At 36.8% G+C, this 14,253-nt stretch overlaps 1 protein-coding gene across 1 annotated transcript; it reads right to left on the minus strand.

Annotated features, from left to right (window-relative positions):
* Nucleotides 1-715: 715 nt before the first annotated feature.
* LOC128043006 (uncharacterized) lies at nucleotides 716-4,354 on the minus strand. Its single transcript, XM_052634799.1, has 6 exons — nucleotides 3,878-4,354; nucleotides 3,439-3,781; nucleotides 2,724-3,394; nucleotides 2,043-2,630; nucleotides 1,419-1,796; nucleotides 716-946 (listed from the first exon to the last, which is right to left on the minus strand). Exons 1-6 carry the CDS (start codon nucleotides 4,352-4,354, stop codon nucleotides 716-718), a joined length of 2,688 nt encoding a protein of 895 aa, XP_052490759.1.
* Between the last annotated feature and the right edge of the window lie 9,899 nt (nucleotides 4,355-14,253).

Genomic DNA, 14,253 nt, shown 5'->3' on the forward strand with positions numbered 1-14,253 from the left:
TGTAGTTCAGTCTTCCTAGAAAACCTCGAACCTCTTTTTGAGTACGCGGTGGAGGTAATTCTCGTATTGCTCTTATTTTGTCAGGATCAATCTCAATTCCTCTCTCACTGACCACGAACCCAAGCAATTTTCCTGATCTGACCCCAAATGTGCATTTCGCTGGATTTAGTTTTAGCTGAAACTTTCTCAACCTCACAAATAATTTTTTAAGGACCTCTACATGTTCCTTTTTCATTTTAGATTTCGCAATCATGTCATCAACATAGACTTCTAACTCCTTATGCATCATATCATGAAACAGTGTTACCATGGCCCTCTGATACGTTGCCCCTACATTTTTCAGCCCAAATGGCATCACTTTATAGCAAAAGGTTCCCCATAGGGTTATGAATGTAGTTTTCTTCATATCCTCAGGATGCATCTTAATTTGATTATATCCAGAGAAACCATCCATGAAAGAAAACAGTGAATGCCCCGCTGTGTTGTCTACCAAGGTGTCGATGTGCGGCAAGGGAAAGTTATCTTTTGGGCTAGCCTTATTTAAATCTCTATAGTCCACACACATTCATACCTTCCCATCTTTCTTAGGGACAGGAACAATATTGGCCACCCACTCAGAGTATTTGACCACTTGCAGGAATCCAGCGTCGAATTGCTTTTGCACTTCCTCTTTTATTTTTAATACAACATCTGGCCTCATTCTTCGGAGTTTTTGCTAAACTGGTTTGCAATCTTCCTTTATAGGAAGTCGATGAACTACAATGTCAGTACTTAACCCCGGCATATCTTGATATGACCATGCGAAGACATCCTTGAATTCTCGAAGCAACTCAATGAGGTCTTGTTTTATTTCTTCAGCTATGCATGTGCCAATCTTCACCATCTTTCCCTCTTCTAGGGTCACTGTCTCTACTGTCTCCTTGTGAGGTATGATTTGTTTCTCTTCCTACTCTACCATCCTCAACAAGTCCGGAGATAGGTTGCAATCTATGTTATATTTAAAAAATTGAGATTCCTCTAAACACACATCTTGATCAAAAGGATTTCCTAAGTCCATAGTAGAGTCACTCATGTCATTAATATCTCGGGACCTGTTATAAGTACCAAAAAATGTACAGGGAATGTATAAATTTAAGGATTCTTATTTAATATGGTCATGAATGAATGAAAGAATGATCTGGAATGAAGGCATCCAAGATGACTATTCATGTGAAAGAATGAAAAGAATTTTAGAAGAATATATACTCAAAATGCGAAAATATATTTCATTGAAATCACAATGTTCAAATATAAGCCCATTTCGTTTCACAAAAAGTTTCATTTTCTCTAGGCTTAGAACAATTAGCATGTTTTGAATATTACTCTGAAAAAGCTCTAAAAACTTCAGGCATTTCTTCTGCAGTCCAATTGTTTAAAACACTCCCAGGTTCAACGGGATAGATGCCTGATGTACTTCCTTCTTCAGATTTTTCTTCAGATATGGCATTGATGTTCAAGTTTCCTACCATTTCCTCTGTGATCTCCCTTCTTGGAGTCCTCAGTCCAGAATACATGGTTCCTCCCGATACAAAGGTCTTGGATATGTGGGGGAAAGCCATCGATTCCCAATCAACTTCTTTTCCGTTCACACGCGCCTTCCTCCTCTCTTGTCTTTTCTCCAACTCTTTTCTTCTTTGCTTAGCATTTGGTTTAAATCCTAAACCAAAACGGTCTTGCTTGTCCTTCAGCACTGGTGCCTCTATCCTTCCTTGAAGGCATCTTCCTAGTCCTCTTCCGAGCATAGCTCCTTTCCCAAGCTGTCATTTGTAGTCCCATCCTTGTGGCTCTAGATATCTTTGGGCATCGAGATCTTCTTTCCCTCAATAACGAGAGGTTGCATTTACGAACTCTAAAGATCGAAATGAACATTCAACCGCCTCATCATCATTCCCCAAATATGGTGCGTCCTTTGATTCTGATGCAATGATGTCTTCCTCGGCGTCAATCGTAATTAACCGTCCTTACATTACCAATTTCAACTTCTAGTGTAATAATGAAGGTACCGCTCCTGCTGAATGAATCCAGGGTCTTCCCAACAAGCAGTTATACGAAGGCTTGATATCTATCACTAAGAAATCCACCTCGTATGTATTTGGGCCAATCAAGAGGGGTATTTCTATTCTTCCCATCACCTTCCTTTTAGTACCATCAAATGCTCTCACTATATTCTGGCATGATTTCATGTGAGAGCTATCCACCGGTAACCTATTTAAGGTGGATAGGGGTAAAACATTCAAGGCTGACCCATTATCAATTAGCACTCCTGCTAACGCATACTCCCCGCAACGAGCAGTGATATGTAATGCTTTGGTGGCTCCTCTTCCCCTCGGCGGTATTTCATCATCATTAAAGAAAATGAAATTGTCGGCACTGATATTGTTAACCAAGCGGTCCAACTTATTCACTGAGATATCGTGAGCGACATAAGTTTCATTTAGCACCTTAATCAACGCATTACATTGTATCTCCGAACTTATAAGCAACTCAAGCACCGAGATACGAGCCGGTTGTTTATGCAATTGTTCTACCACGCTGTACTCACTATGTTTCAAGAATTTTAGAAATTCTCTAGCCTCATTTTCAGTTACCGGCTGATTGACACGCGGTTCAATTTTGTCTGTTTTTGCTTTTCCCAACTCAACCGCTAAGGCTTTTCCTTTTCAGGATTCCACTCTTGCGTTTGCCGGATCATAGCGTTTTCCACTTCGTGTATAGAATCCTTCATCTTCTCCTGAAGCGTTTACCAAGCTCTCTTTTCCTGGAATTGTCACATTGCAGTCGTAATTCCAAGGAACCTTTTTGCTATCCTCATAAGGAAAGGATACAGGGTTTTGGATTATGACCTTTGGCGCTGTTTGAATTCCAGATTCTCTGCTCATTGGTTTTGAAATAATTACCACTGGGTGATTAGCCTTTTGGGCTTTCCCCGTGGATCCTTCTTCTGCAGCATAAACTTCTCCTTCTTCTAGTCCATTAATCTCTTCATAGAACTCCAACTCTTTGTTATCCATCAAGTTTTGCACCATGGTTCTGAATTCGGTACATTTTTGGATGTCGTGGCCTTCTTCTGCGTGGAACTCACAAAACTTACTTGCTCCTTTAGGCCTTTCTATTAAATCTTGCTTGATGCAACCTCCTTTCACCATTTGTTTCCAAACCCATTCAATGGGGGTCCTTATCTCTGCTACATTGGCTTTGACTCTCCTTCCCCCATTCTCAATTATCGCGTTCGCCCCTTCCTCATGATTGGGCAACGGACTTTCTGTGTTAGGTGAGTCACCAAATTTGACAACGCCCAATTTGATGAGTCCTTCCACTACTTTTTTGAAAGCAGTACAATTTTCTATCGAGTGTCCTGAAATGCCGGCATGATAGTCACACTGAGCGTTTGTGTCATACCATTTTGGATATGGGGTTGTAGAGGACTCAAGTAACGAGGAGCGACAACATGTGCATTAAATAAATTCTGGTACAGCTCATTATATGTCATTGGAATGGGAGTGAACTGGGGTTTCTCAGTATTTTGCCTCATTCCTGACTCTTGTTTCGATGAGCCCTGTTGATTAATGACCGCTTTCCTTGGTTGACTCACAGTAATTGATTTACTGTAGGCATTCACATTATTCACTTCATTTTCTCTTTTCCTCGGGGCTATCCTTTTATTGTTCTCCCCTCCGTCTATTCTTCCACTTTTAATAGCATGCTCGATCATTTCGCCGCTCATGATTATATCTGAGAAATTCTTTGAAGCGCTTCCCAACATGTGAGTGATGAATGGGGCTTTCAATGTATTAATAAAAAGTGTCGTCATTTCTTTTTCCAAAAGAGGTGGTTGCACCTGCACTGCCACTTCTCTCCACCTCTGTGCGTATTGTCTGAAGCTCTCGCTCGATTTCTTCTCCAAATTCTGCAGAGTTATCCTGTCAGGCATCATTTCTGAGACATGATTATATTGTCTCATGAATGCCTGTGCCAAATCTCTCCAAGTAGCAATTTTGGTCCGGCTTAGCTGATTGTACCATTTTAATGCCGCACCTATAAGACTATCCTGAAAGCAGAGTATTAATAATTGATCATTATTAATATACCCCGTCATTCTCCAGCAGAACATAGTAATATGAGCTTCTGGGCAGCTGGTCCCATTATATTTCTCGAATTCCGGCATCTTAAATTTGTAAGGAAGCACCAAATTCGGAACTAAGCTCAGATCTTTCGCATCTATTCCACGATAGCTGCCGATACTTTCTATCGCCCTAAACTTCTCTTCAATCCATTTCCATTTCTCCTCAAACTGCTTTGGTAACTCTTCCTTCATCTTGTCTTTCTCAGCTACTTCATCGAAGTCCGGGACAACAGATTATTGCCAGGACTAGAATCAGATCCGACCTGAAGGTTCTTCGGTATTGAAGCGTCACCTTGAGAGTGCTGAGGCCTAATCGAAACAGAAGGTCTTCGTGGATGTGGTTCAATCTGAATTTGTGCTTGCGGAGGCGTGAATCCTGGAGGAAAAAGTGGCTCATCATTGTTTCCTTCTTCATCGCAAATCACAGGACTTTTCCCTTTACCCGCTCCCTTGGCTATTAATTGCGTCAATTTAGTCATTAGGTCATCTTGAGACTCTTTCATCTTTTGCGCCATGTCTTTCTGGATCTTTTCCATATGTTCCTTCATTTGCACCTGCAACAGGTCTTGCATTTCCTTTTGAAGCCGTTCTAGTTTTTCCATCCTTTGATCCATAATTTTTGATTTAGCGCGGGTGCCGTAACAGTGTCGATTTTCCAGGTTAGCTGAAATAATTTTATTCAATTAGGGTCCTTTAATGGTTGTTAATGCATATAATGCAATGCATGAAATGAATGCAAAAATGGGCGTTGATTCTAATTCAATTTCATTCTAAAAACTTTACTAGAAAACAAACTTCTTTACATAAGGTGGATTACAAATACGACTTAGCCCTAATACTCAAAACTCTAATTTTCTTAAGTAACAAGGCTAACTCTTGTCCTCGACTTGACTCTAATTCGTACTTCACGCTCAACACATCAGCTTGTACTGCTAACGTCTGCAAATGGTCAGCCACCTCTCGAATTTGAAGTACGGCTTCTCCCATAATGTGATCCCTATCTCTTACTTGGTTCTGAAAGTAGTGCAACTGCTCGGCTTGACGATCTTCATTAGATTCCAAGTACTCAATCCGAATCTCACAATTTCGCAATGCTGCTTCTAACTCTTCAATTCTTTCTTTCATTTCTTCGATTCTATTTAAGCTTGCCCTTAATTCCATCACAGAATTCTGATTTCGATGCCGACGGAGAGATTCTTCTAATTCAGACATTCTACTCTCTAATTCTCCTTTTTCTTTTTGATTCTCTGACAGATTCCTTTTTAGAGTCTCGTTCTGTGCTTGAACCTCTTGGAACCTCCTTTCCCATTCATCAGCCTTATTCTTTTCTTCTTGAATCTCCTTGCGCCACTGATCAGAAGTCTTTCCCAACCCGGTAGTCCTCATTGACAATCGCAGCTTCTTGTAATCTGTTTTTAAACTATCAAGATCTTCTTCAGCCCTAGCTTTCCCTTTTCTTAATCGTTCCGCTTCAAGCTTCTGAACATCTGCATCCAGTCTTAAATTCATTTTTTCTTCCTCTATTCGCTTTATCTGCTTTTCCAACTCTGCATTTCTTCTTTCAAAATCCTGTTTTAAAATTTCCAGTTCAGAAGGAACGACCCTTAAATGCTCTTCTAATGACTGACTGCCTTCATAACTCAATTTGGGAATATTGTCATTGATTCTTCTGGCCCTCCATTCGTCGTACTCAGGAGTCGTCATTGGTCCTACAGCCAATCTCTTCATTCGTCGAGTTTGGTTCCACGCATTGGATATCTCTCGAATCCTCATCACTCCCGTATGCGAATTCACACCCGGCTAGTCCCTGGGTTGCGGGTATAAACTGTCTTGACCTGTATTGTCTGAGCACTAATAACGGGGCATATCCAATAGCTCCCCAGATTCCAAGTAGAGGGACCCAATGAAAATCACCACACCGATACAAAATTTCGTCTGGAAGTAACCACGGAGCTCTCCATTCAATGTCCTCTTCTTGAAGGCTCTGAAGAATTGCCATCCATTTTTCCATCGAAATGTCACCTCTTCTCGGTGTACCTACTATCTCCTTTAGTGGCGAATAGTTTTCAGAGAAGACCCGATATGACACCTTATCCACTTTCCAAAAATGACTATGGAACCACGCAAGTAATAACTGAACACATCCGACGAATCTGCCTTCACCCGCTCGTCGACAGGCATTCAATGATCTGAATGTTTCCGCTAAAATTGCTAGAACCGGAGTAACTCCCTTGTCGAGACGGTCGAATAGATCAGTGACTCCCTCATCAATATGCCCCAAAGCTTTGGGAAAGATAACTAAGCCGTACAGGCACAAAGCGAAGACATCTACCCTCTTTTTTACATCTGGATGCACTAGGACCACATCTTTCAAATTCCTCCAAGAAATGCACTTGTTATCCCCTTTTTGTTTGATTCGGGCTGTGACCCACTGCTCACTCATACCTGTTATGTTCATCAATCTTCTCAAAAAGGGTGCGTTTGCGGCTCTTGAGTAGATTCTATCGACTTGACTCTTCGAACACCGAAGTAAAGCCATATATTCTTCTATCGTAGGTACCAAGTCGACTTTTCCGAACGTAAAACAACTGTAGGCGGGGTTCCAAAATTGTACGAGAGCCCGAAACAGGTGCTTGTCTACCTTCATATCTAGCAGGTACGGCAAATCCCCATAATCAGAATAGAACAATCGTCTGTCCTCCTCGTTCAACTGGCTCCAAATTTCTTTCAATTCTTGCAAATTGTTCTGAGTTACGCTAATACGGGTGAAGTCCCATAACTCAGATTCATATCCTTCGGCCAAACTATCCCCTTTCTCTCGTTGTGTCGTTTCTGACCAAATTCGGACCGCCGCATTATCTTCCACCTTATCAAGAAATCCCCTTTCCATGGTAAGCTTTCTTTCTAGAAACCGAATATGAACCAACGCCTTTTATAATGAAATGCCATGCAGTTGAAATGTCATGCATCCAAAGTAAAACATCAAACGTTAGTATCAGGTATAAACATACAATCCAAGACAATTCAGAAAGAATAAAAGCATATATCATGGTATCTACTAGGGTTTGGAGTAGTTCTACCTAGGGTAAGTTCCTAAGGTTCACTACATGAGGTTCGGCTCTAAAAATAAGGTACCCAAACCAGCAGATTCCTCTATCTTCACCCATTATAGGCTCATACTGATGAGTTCGGTTCGGGGAATACATTTCCCTATGGTGCACGAAGATGAAAATCTCACGAAGACATAGGTACGGATGTATCCGGTGATCCACTATCACCACGGAGGTGAAAACCTCACGAAGGAGTAGCTTCTCACTCCCACCTAAAAGGGTGTGACCAAAGGTCATGTAATGCAATGCAAAAGATACCAGAATTTAAACAAACTGAGCAATTATAAACCACAATGATGAAAGTTATAATGAAGAATGAAATGCCATGAAAGGATCATAAATTTAAAGCTAAATTTTCAATTTTCGACAAAAAGATAAAAAGTAATCAACTCGTGGCTCGACTCACTTATTTTGAAAAAGTCCCCAGTGGAGTCGCCAAGCTGTTGACACCATTTTTTGGATGAAAAAAAGGTCGACTTGAACTTTGAAAACAAAAACAAAAGCGGAGTCGCCACCAATCCTTTTTAGGTGTGATTGGATCACCTCTAAAATTGGTTATTTTAATAAATAATTTGATTTTATTAAAACAACGATTTTGGTCTCGAAATTTAGAAAACGGGTTTGGGAGTCGATTACATACGAGGAAGGATTAGCACCCTCGTCGCCCAAAATTGGTACCTAGTTGATTAGCTAATGTTTTGATGTCGAAAATTGAGAACTTGAAGGAATTAAAATACGATCCTTGTATTATATAAAAAATTGAAAAAGAAGCATATTTCACGTTATTCGAGAAGAGTCATATCCGATGAAGTTAGAACACGATGTCTCGAATTCTCGATCTGTGAATGAAAATGTTTATTTAAAAATTTTAGCCCTCTCGGATTTAAACGAGATCACGACCAGTAAGTTAGGACGCGATTTTTTTTAACCCCGAGATCATTTAAAATTTGAGTTCAAAAAGATTCGTACATTTAGATTTATCGTGAAAATCGAAACCCAGTAAGTTAGGGTACGACCTTCTCGAATCTAAACACGAAATATTATTTATTCAAAACAAATTTTGTTAAATCGAGTATAATAAAAAACACGAAAACCGTAACAAAAAATACGAAAGCAAATTACATTTTTTATGCATGGTAAAACCATAATGAATATGAAAGTATAAAAAGTATAAAAAATACGAGCAATAACAACGATATAAAAAGGCCAAATCTACAACATAAAAATAACAAAGTATAAAAACAAATGAAATTAAAACATTCATTCAAAATAAAAATGAAAATGAAACAAATAAATAGTAAATACGATTAAATATAAAGATATATATAGGCAAAAATTAAAATATATGTATATATATAAATATATATATATGTATTTACAAAGGTTAAAATATGTACATATATATATTAAGAAAGGCATAAATATTACAAAACATAAGAATATATGTATGTAGATAAAAATATACATATGTGGATTATAAAAATAAAATAAGATAATATATAATATACGTATTTTAAAAATAAAAAATAGATATGAAATAATAATATATATAATATACATGTTTTAATTATATATATATATAGATAGATATGTATATAAAATGAGTGTTTACATATTAAATAAGTTAAAAAATACGTATATACATAAAAACAATTATAATAATAATAATAACAATAATAATAATAATAATAATAATAATAATAATAAAATTGCTAAAATATGGATTAAATCAGAATAAAAGCGAATCTTGGTAAATCGAAATAAAAAACAAAAGGACCAAATTGCAGCGCGTCTTTGAAAAGGAAAGGCCAAAACTGCAAATAAACCACAGGCCCAAAATGCAGCGTTGAAATGGGCCAAGTTGGAACAAAATGAAATTGCAGGGGCTAAATTAAGAATAAGAGAAAATAACGAAAAAAGGATCAAATTGTAACACGCTGCAAAATCAGGGGGACTGCGCGCGCAAATAGTCCAAAAACTAAAAAACACGCCGATCCTCCGGGTCGGGTCGGGTCGACGCGCGGATCCCCCTGTCTTAATCGACGCCGTTTCAATTTGGGTATTTAAACCCAATTTTTCTGAAAAAATTTCATTTTAACTGATCCCCTAAAAAAAACCCCACATTTCCTCTCAAAAGCCAGGCCTTTGAGCCATACCAGTAGCCAGTTGAGCCACCACAGGCGGTGGCCGACCTCAGCATAAGAGGCGATTTAGTTCTCACTCAAGGCCGATTGAAGGCAAAATTGTCTAACAAGAAAGATCCAAAGGAGAGACCCCTAACTCAAACTTTCGAGGCCGATTTCAATGATGGGCAGATCCCAACGGCGGCGCAACCGAAAAAATGAATCAGGTGAGTTCTCCTCTTCTTCCTTTTCTTTAATTTATATATATAAATAGACGAAAAAAAAGAAAATACAAATAAAAAAAAAGTTAAAACATCTATGAACGGAAAAGGAAACTCCAAATCACCTTGAATCTCTTTTGTTCTTATATTTCTCTGCTAATGTTCGTTTTGTGTTACAAAATCGCTAGAAAAACCCCAAAATTACATATTTTGATGGCTTTTATAGCCGAAAGAAAGAAGAAAAATAGATTTTCTTCGTTTACCTTGCGTGTTTGCCATCTTCTTTGCGGTGATGTGATGATGGCGGTGGAGTTGGTGGCTACCGGAGGAGTGGCGGTAGAGTGCAGGGCAAGTGGCCGATGGGACATGCGGTGGCGATACTAGGTCTTGGCGCTAGGGTTTGAGACTTTCTGAAACCCTAGTTTTAATTGATAGCTTCTTGGGCTAAGACATTGGGCCTCGGGTTTGGGCACGATACGTAATGGGTTGGGTAGGTTAGGTTAATGGTAATTGGGTCTGTTTGTAATTGGGTTCCGGGTTAGGCTAGTTGGGTGAGTTAATTGGTTTTGGTTCTTGGGTCCGGGTCTGGGCAAAATTGGGTTCTACAAACTAGATAGAACCGAATTAACTCTTTTATTCCAGCAAATAAACTTTGAGCTAAAACAAAATAAAATTGAGCTAGATTTGAGCTTGGAGAAGGTTGCATGGCACACTCGAATTGTAATTCCATGAGTGATCGATAATTCCAGTAACCAACTTAACAATCTGAGAAATTAAAACTTCATTTTACATTTGGGCCCTTCGTGCTTGGGCTTCCGATGTCGTCGAATTGTGTCATGACATGATGCGGTTGAGATCGCATCAGGAGATGTCTTGTCTTGGGTATCGGAGTGTATGGCTCTTGGAAGATAGAGATATAAATGTCATTGACTAGATTGACAATACATCAGATAAGACCCAAGTTAAATTTATCCGAAATCTGTTTATAGATTTATTCACTTGTGATGTTCAGAGTGTGACATACCTTAATTCTGAGTGAATGATGGACTATGTATGCTTGACTCATATACTTTAATGTAAATGAAAGTCTAAGTTCAAATAGACAAGGAACCGAAAGCTGCTACATTGGGTATGTAACTTCTGAATGTTGCAGCATCACTCTAAAACCATAGAATTCATAGCTAAATAAAGGATAAATGATATCCTCCCATAAGCATTACTTAATTGACTAAAAAGGAATGTGGCCACAAGTCATTTGTCATAAGACAAATGATTTAATTACTATGTGTTAGTAATTGAGTTTTTCATATCGGGAGATGTAATAAAAACTATGAGATAAAATAGGATCATATTGAGAGAACAAAATTTATCCCAAAAAATAATAAGGATATTCTATAGGGTAACACACTTATAACAAGGTAATTGGACAATCACTTAATAATAGCTTTCGTAATGGTATATAATAAGAGAGACTTTTATCATGGTACTATATTGGAATGACTCAATGATTAAATAAGTTGTAATTAATAGGCGAAAGGTCTAAACTTAATTACAAATTATTTGAGCCATATATATGCCAAATCGGTCTCTCCGCTAGCTCGAGATAACCCAAAATGAATAGCATATAGAATCGAAAGATTGTGGAATGAATTAAAACAATAGGTAAACGAAATAGATTGCATGTATCAATATCCGCAGTGAATGTGTTTTCTCACTAAGTACAAAAGATAACTTAGAAATTAATTTAATTTCTTCAAATTATTATTTAATTAACTGTAATTAAATAATTGAACTTTGAAGTAAGAAAAATTAATTAGTCATCATAAATTTGTTAAATAATGCCATTAGATTAATTTACTCATGGATTCTAATATAGTAAAGTTGTCATGACTTTAATGGAATTAGAATTGGGTTGAGAAGTTAATTTAGTTTAATTAATTAATTAATATTTTGGGTAATAGAAAATAGTTATTGGGTTGAGTAAATTATAAATGATGGATAAAAGTGCAGATAACACATATAATTGTACCCAATATAGGAGATGAGTCTAAAAGCTCAATCCCATGTGTGAGGGGCAGTAAACACTAATCCGAATAAGTTTGTGTTGTTGCCCCTCTATATTCTACTTATATAGAATATTGTGTTTTTTATTAAAATATTATTAATTAATTAGACCTTATTCGAACAAAACTCGTGTACCATTTCTCTATAAATAAGAACTATGAATTGACATATAGACATACTTAACATACACCTTTTGAACACCGAAATTTTGTCAAAAAATAGTGACAATTTATTTTAAAAAATTAATTCTATTTTTGCAAGAATACTCATAGTTTCTGATTTATAAAGAGAATTAACTTTCCTGCTGAAATTTAAATAAAGTTTTCATTTTGTGTGTTGATTCAGATAGTTTGAGCCCATACTCAAAACAATTCGAAGGTTGAAGATAGCGAAGAATATTGATCAACTAAAAGCCGAGAAATGACCTAGATCACCTTCGCGCAAAGCACAAGTTGAATATCCTTTACCCAGTCCGGTCGCCAAACCCAAGCAATAGGATATTACGAACAAATATCAAACAATTACATATAATTACAAAACTCAACTAAATATCATTCTATCATATAAGAACAAGTATATCATGCAATTAAATCAATTTCAGGTTAATATCGAGCTTACGAAAGCTTTAAACCAACCCGACAACAGACAAGGATTAAATTGAAATTAAAACAAAAATATGGTAAAAATATACAAACAGTGGTCACATGGCCATGTCCCCTAAATGTGTGAAAATGTTAAGACTGTGTGGGATGAGACACACAGTTGTGTGGGCAAGCCATGTAACAGCCTGATGTTGTGTGGGTCAAAAGTGCAAACAATAAAAAATATGTCACACGGCCATTTCGTTGGGCCGTGTAATTCTCTGTAGTCGTGTGTAACAAAAATCAACCAAAACCAACAGGCCACATAGTCGTCTTATAAGCCATTTAAGGCACACAACCATCTTCTAGGCCATGTGTACCTAGAAAATACTTTACAAAATAAGCTATTCAACCTTAAATGACCTATGCCACAAGCTTCCATTTAAACCACATCTTAACCAATTCAAAAGTATCCAAATCAACCAAAATCATCATTTACATCAGCCACCCTAAATGTCTAACCAATATGTCACAATTGGCACATCAATAAAAAATTTAAAATCAACCAAAATACATATACATACCAACCCATTAAGCCTTCAATGACGCTTTCACTATCATCTAATCAAGCACTAAATAGCCATTCAAACAATCTCATGCTTAAGCATCAAGCTTACCAAATCATTTCAAACATACCTAAACTCAAAACTCATCTTTGTACACCTATTTTCTAGCATATCATTTAGACACCAACAAAGCAAGCAAATATATAAGTCAAACTTCTCATCAATATACCATTTTCATGACTAATGCCATCATACACATATTTACTTAAACATAAACTCAAAATGTCAAACTCACTCAAGATATAACATTTGCACAAGCTTAAGATTTCCTAGGTACATACCACACATAACCAAGCCTTAATTGTTGGATCGTCGACATGCCCCGTGGCGTAGCGGAAAAATTATTCCTACAATCGTCAACCAAAGATCCATGTATGAGGAACAGATCGGGTTGAAACAAGGCTCGAAAATATACCTTTCGGAACTGAAAGTGATGTAAGGTTGTTGATAAGATCCCTTCCAGAGATGTTGATTCCAAGTCGTAATAGTAACATCTCAGCCTCTACGTAATCCACCCAGTCAACGAACAAACATCAAAATTCTCTTGAACTTTTCAGAGAGAATTTTCAAGAATGACTACTAAACCTTTTTTGGGGGGTGTTTACTTGGTAACTCTAACACTAAAGGATATCTTCCTTTTATTTTCTTTTGATATTATCTATCATAAAGAAAAACTAGATTATTCTCGTATTATTAGAGAAATAAATGGAAAGTCATGAAAAGAATTATATTCTTTCCAAAAGAATATCATTTTCCATATCCTTTTATATTTTGACCAAATTATTATAATTATTTATATTAATAATTTCGGTAAAATATATCTAATTAATATTTTATATGAATCAAATTCATATATTAATTTTAAATATGTACTCTATTTGTGTACAACAAATTTGTACGTATAATGTGTTCAATATTTAACCATCAAATTAAATTAATTCAATAATTAATTTAATTCATGTGACAGTTGAATACAATACCAAATGTATTTGGATTATGTTCGCTTCAACTATAGGGTGTGATCTTGTAGGCTATTCTAACGTTAATAGTAATACTAGAACGTTTCTAATATTACAAGCAATGAATGGCTTCTAGCAATACATCATTGCTACCTAAGTTACAAGAAGTCGTGATTCAACATAAGGTGTCTGTGATAGTTTTTTCAGGTATTATATCCTTTTGTCCTTAATATCTAGATTGGACACAAGTCATGGAATAGTCACACTTGCATAATCCAATCTCATATTTTTTTGATATCTTGAGTAGACTATAATAAACAAATAAATGTGATATCTCATATCAACTTATTCGAGCATGGTCATACATTTCTAGTTTCACTTTATCAAGAGACCTAAGATATTGCTCC

This window comes from Gossypium raimondii, chromosome 8, assembly GCF_025698545.1.
Source record: "Gossypium raimondii isolate GPD5lz chromosome 8, ASM2569854v1, whole genome shotgun sequence".
NCBI classification, from domain to species: Eukaryota; Viridiplantae; Streptophyta; class Magnoliopsida; order Malvales; family Malvaceae; genus Gossypium; species Gossypium raimondii.

Bases quoted from the DNA above. Each gene is read 5' to 3' on its own strand.
- LOC128043006 (XM_052634799.1), bottom strand. From the start codon at position 4,354: ATGAAGGAAGAGTTACCAAAGCAGTTTGAGGAGAAATGGAAATGGATT. The intron at 3,395-3,438 runs GTATGACACAAA...CCGGCATTTCAG, and splicing joins ACAACCCCATATCCAAAATG to GACACTCGATAGAAAATTGT. The intron at 2,631-2,723 runs GCAAACGCAAGA...CGTGTCAATCAG, and splicing joins GTGGAAAACGCTATGATCCG to CCGGTAACTGAAAATGAGGC.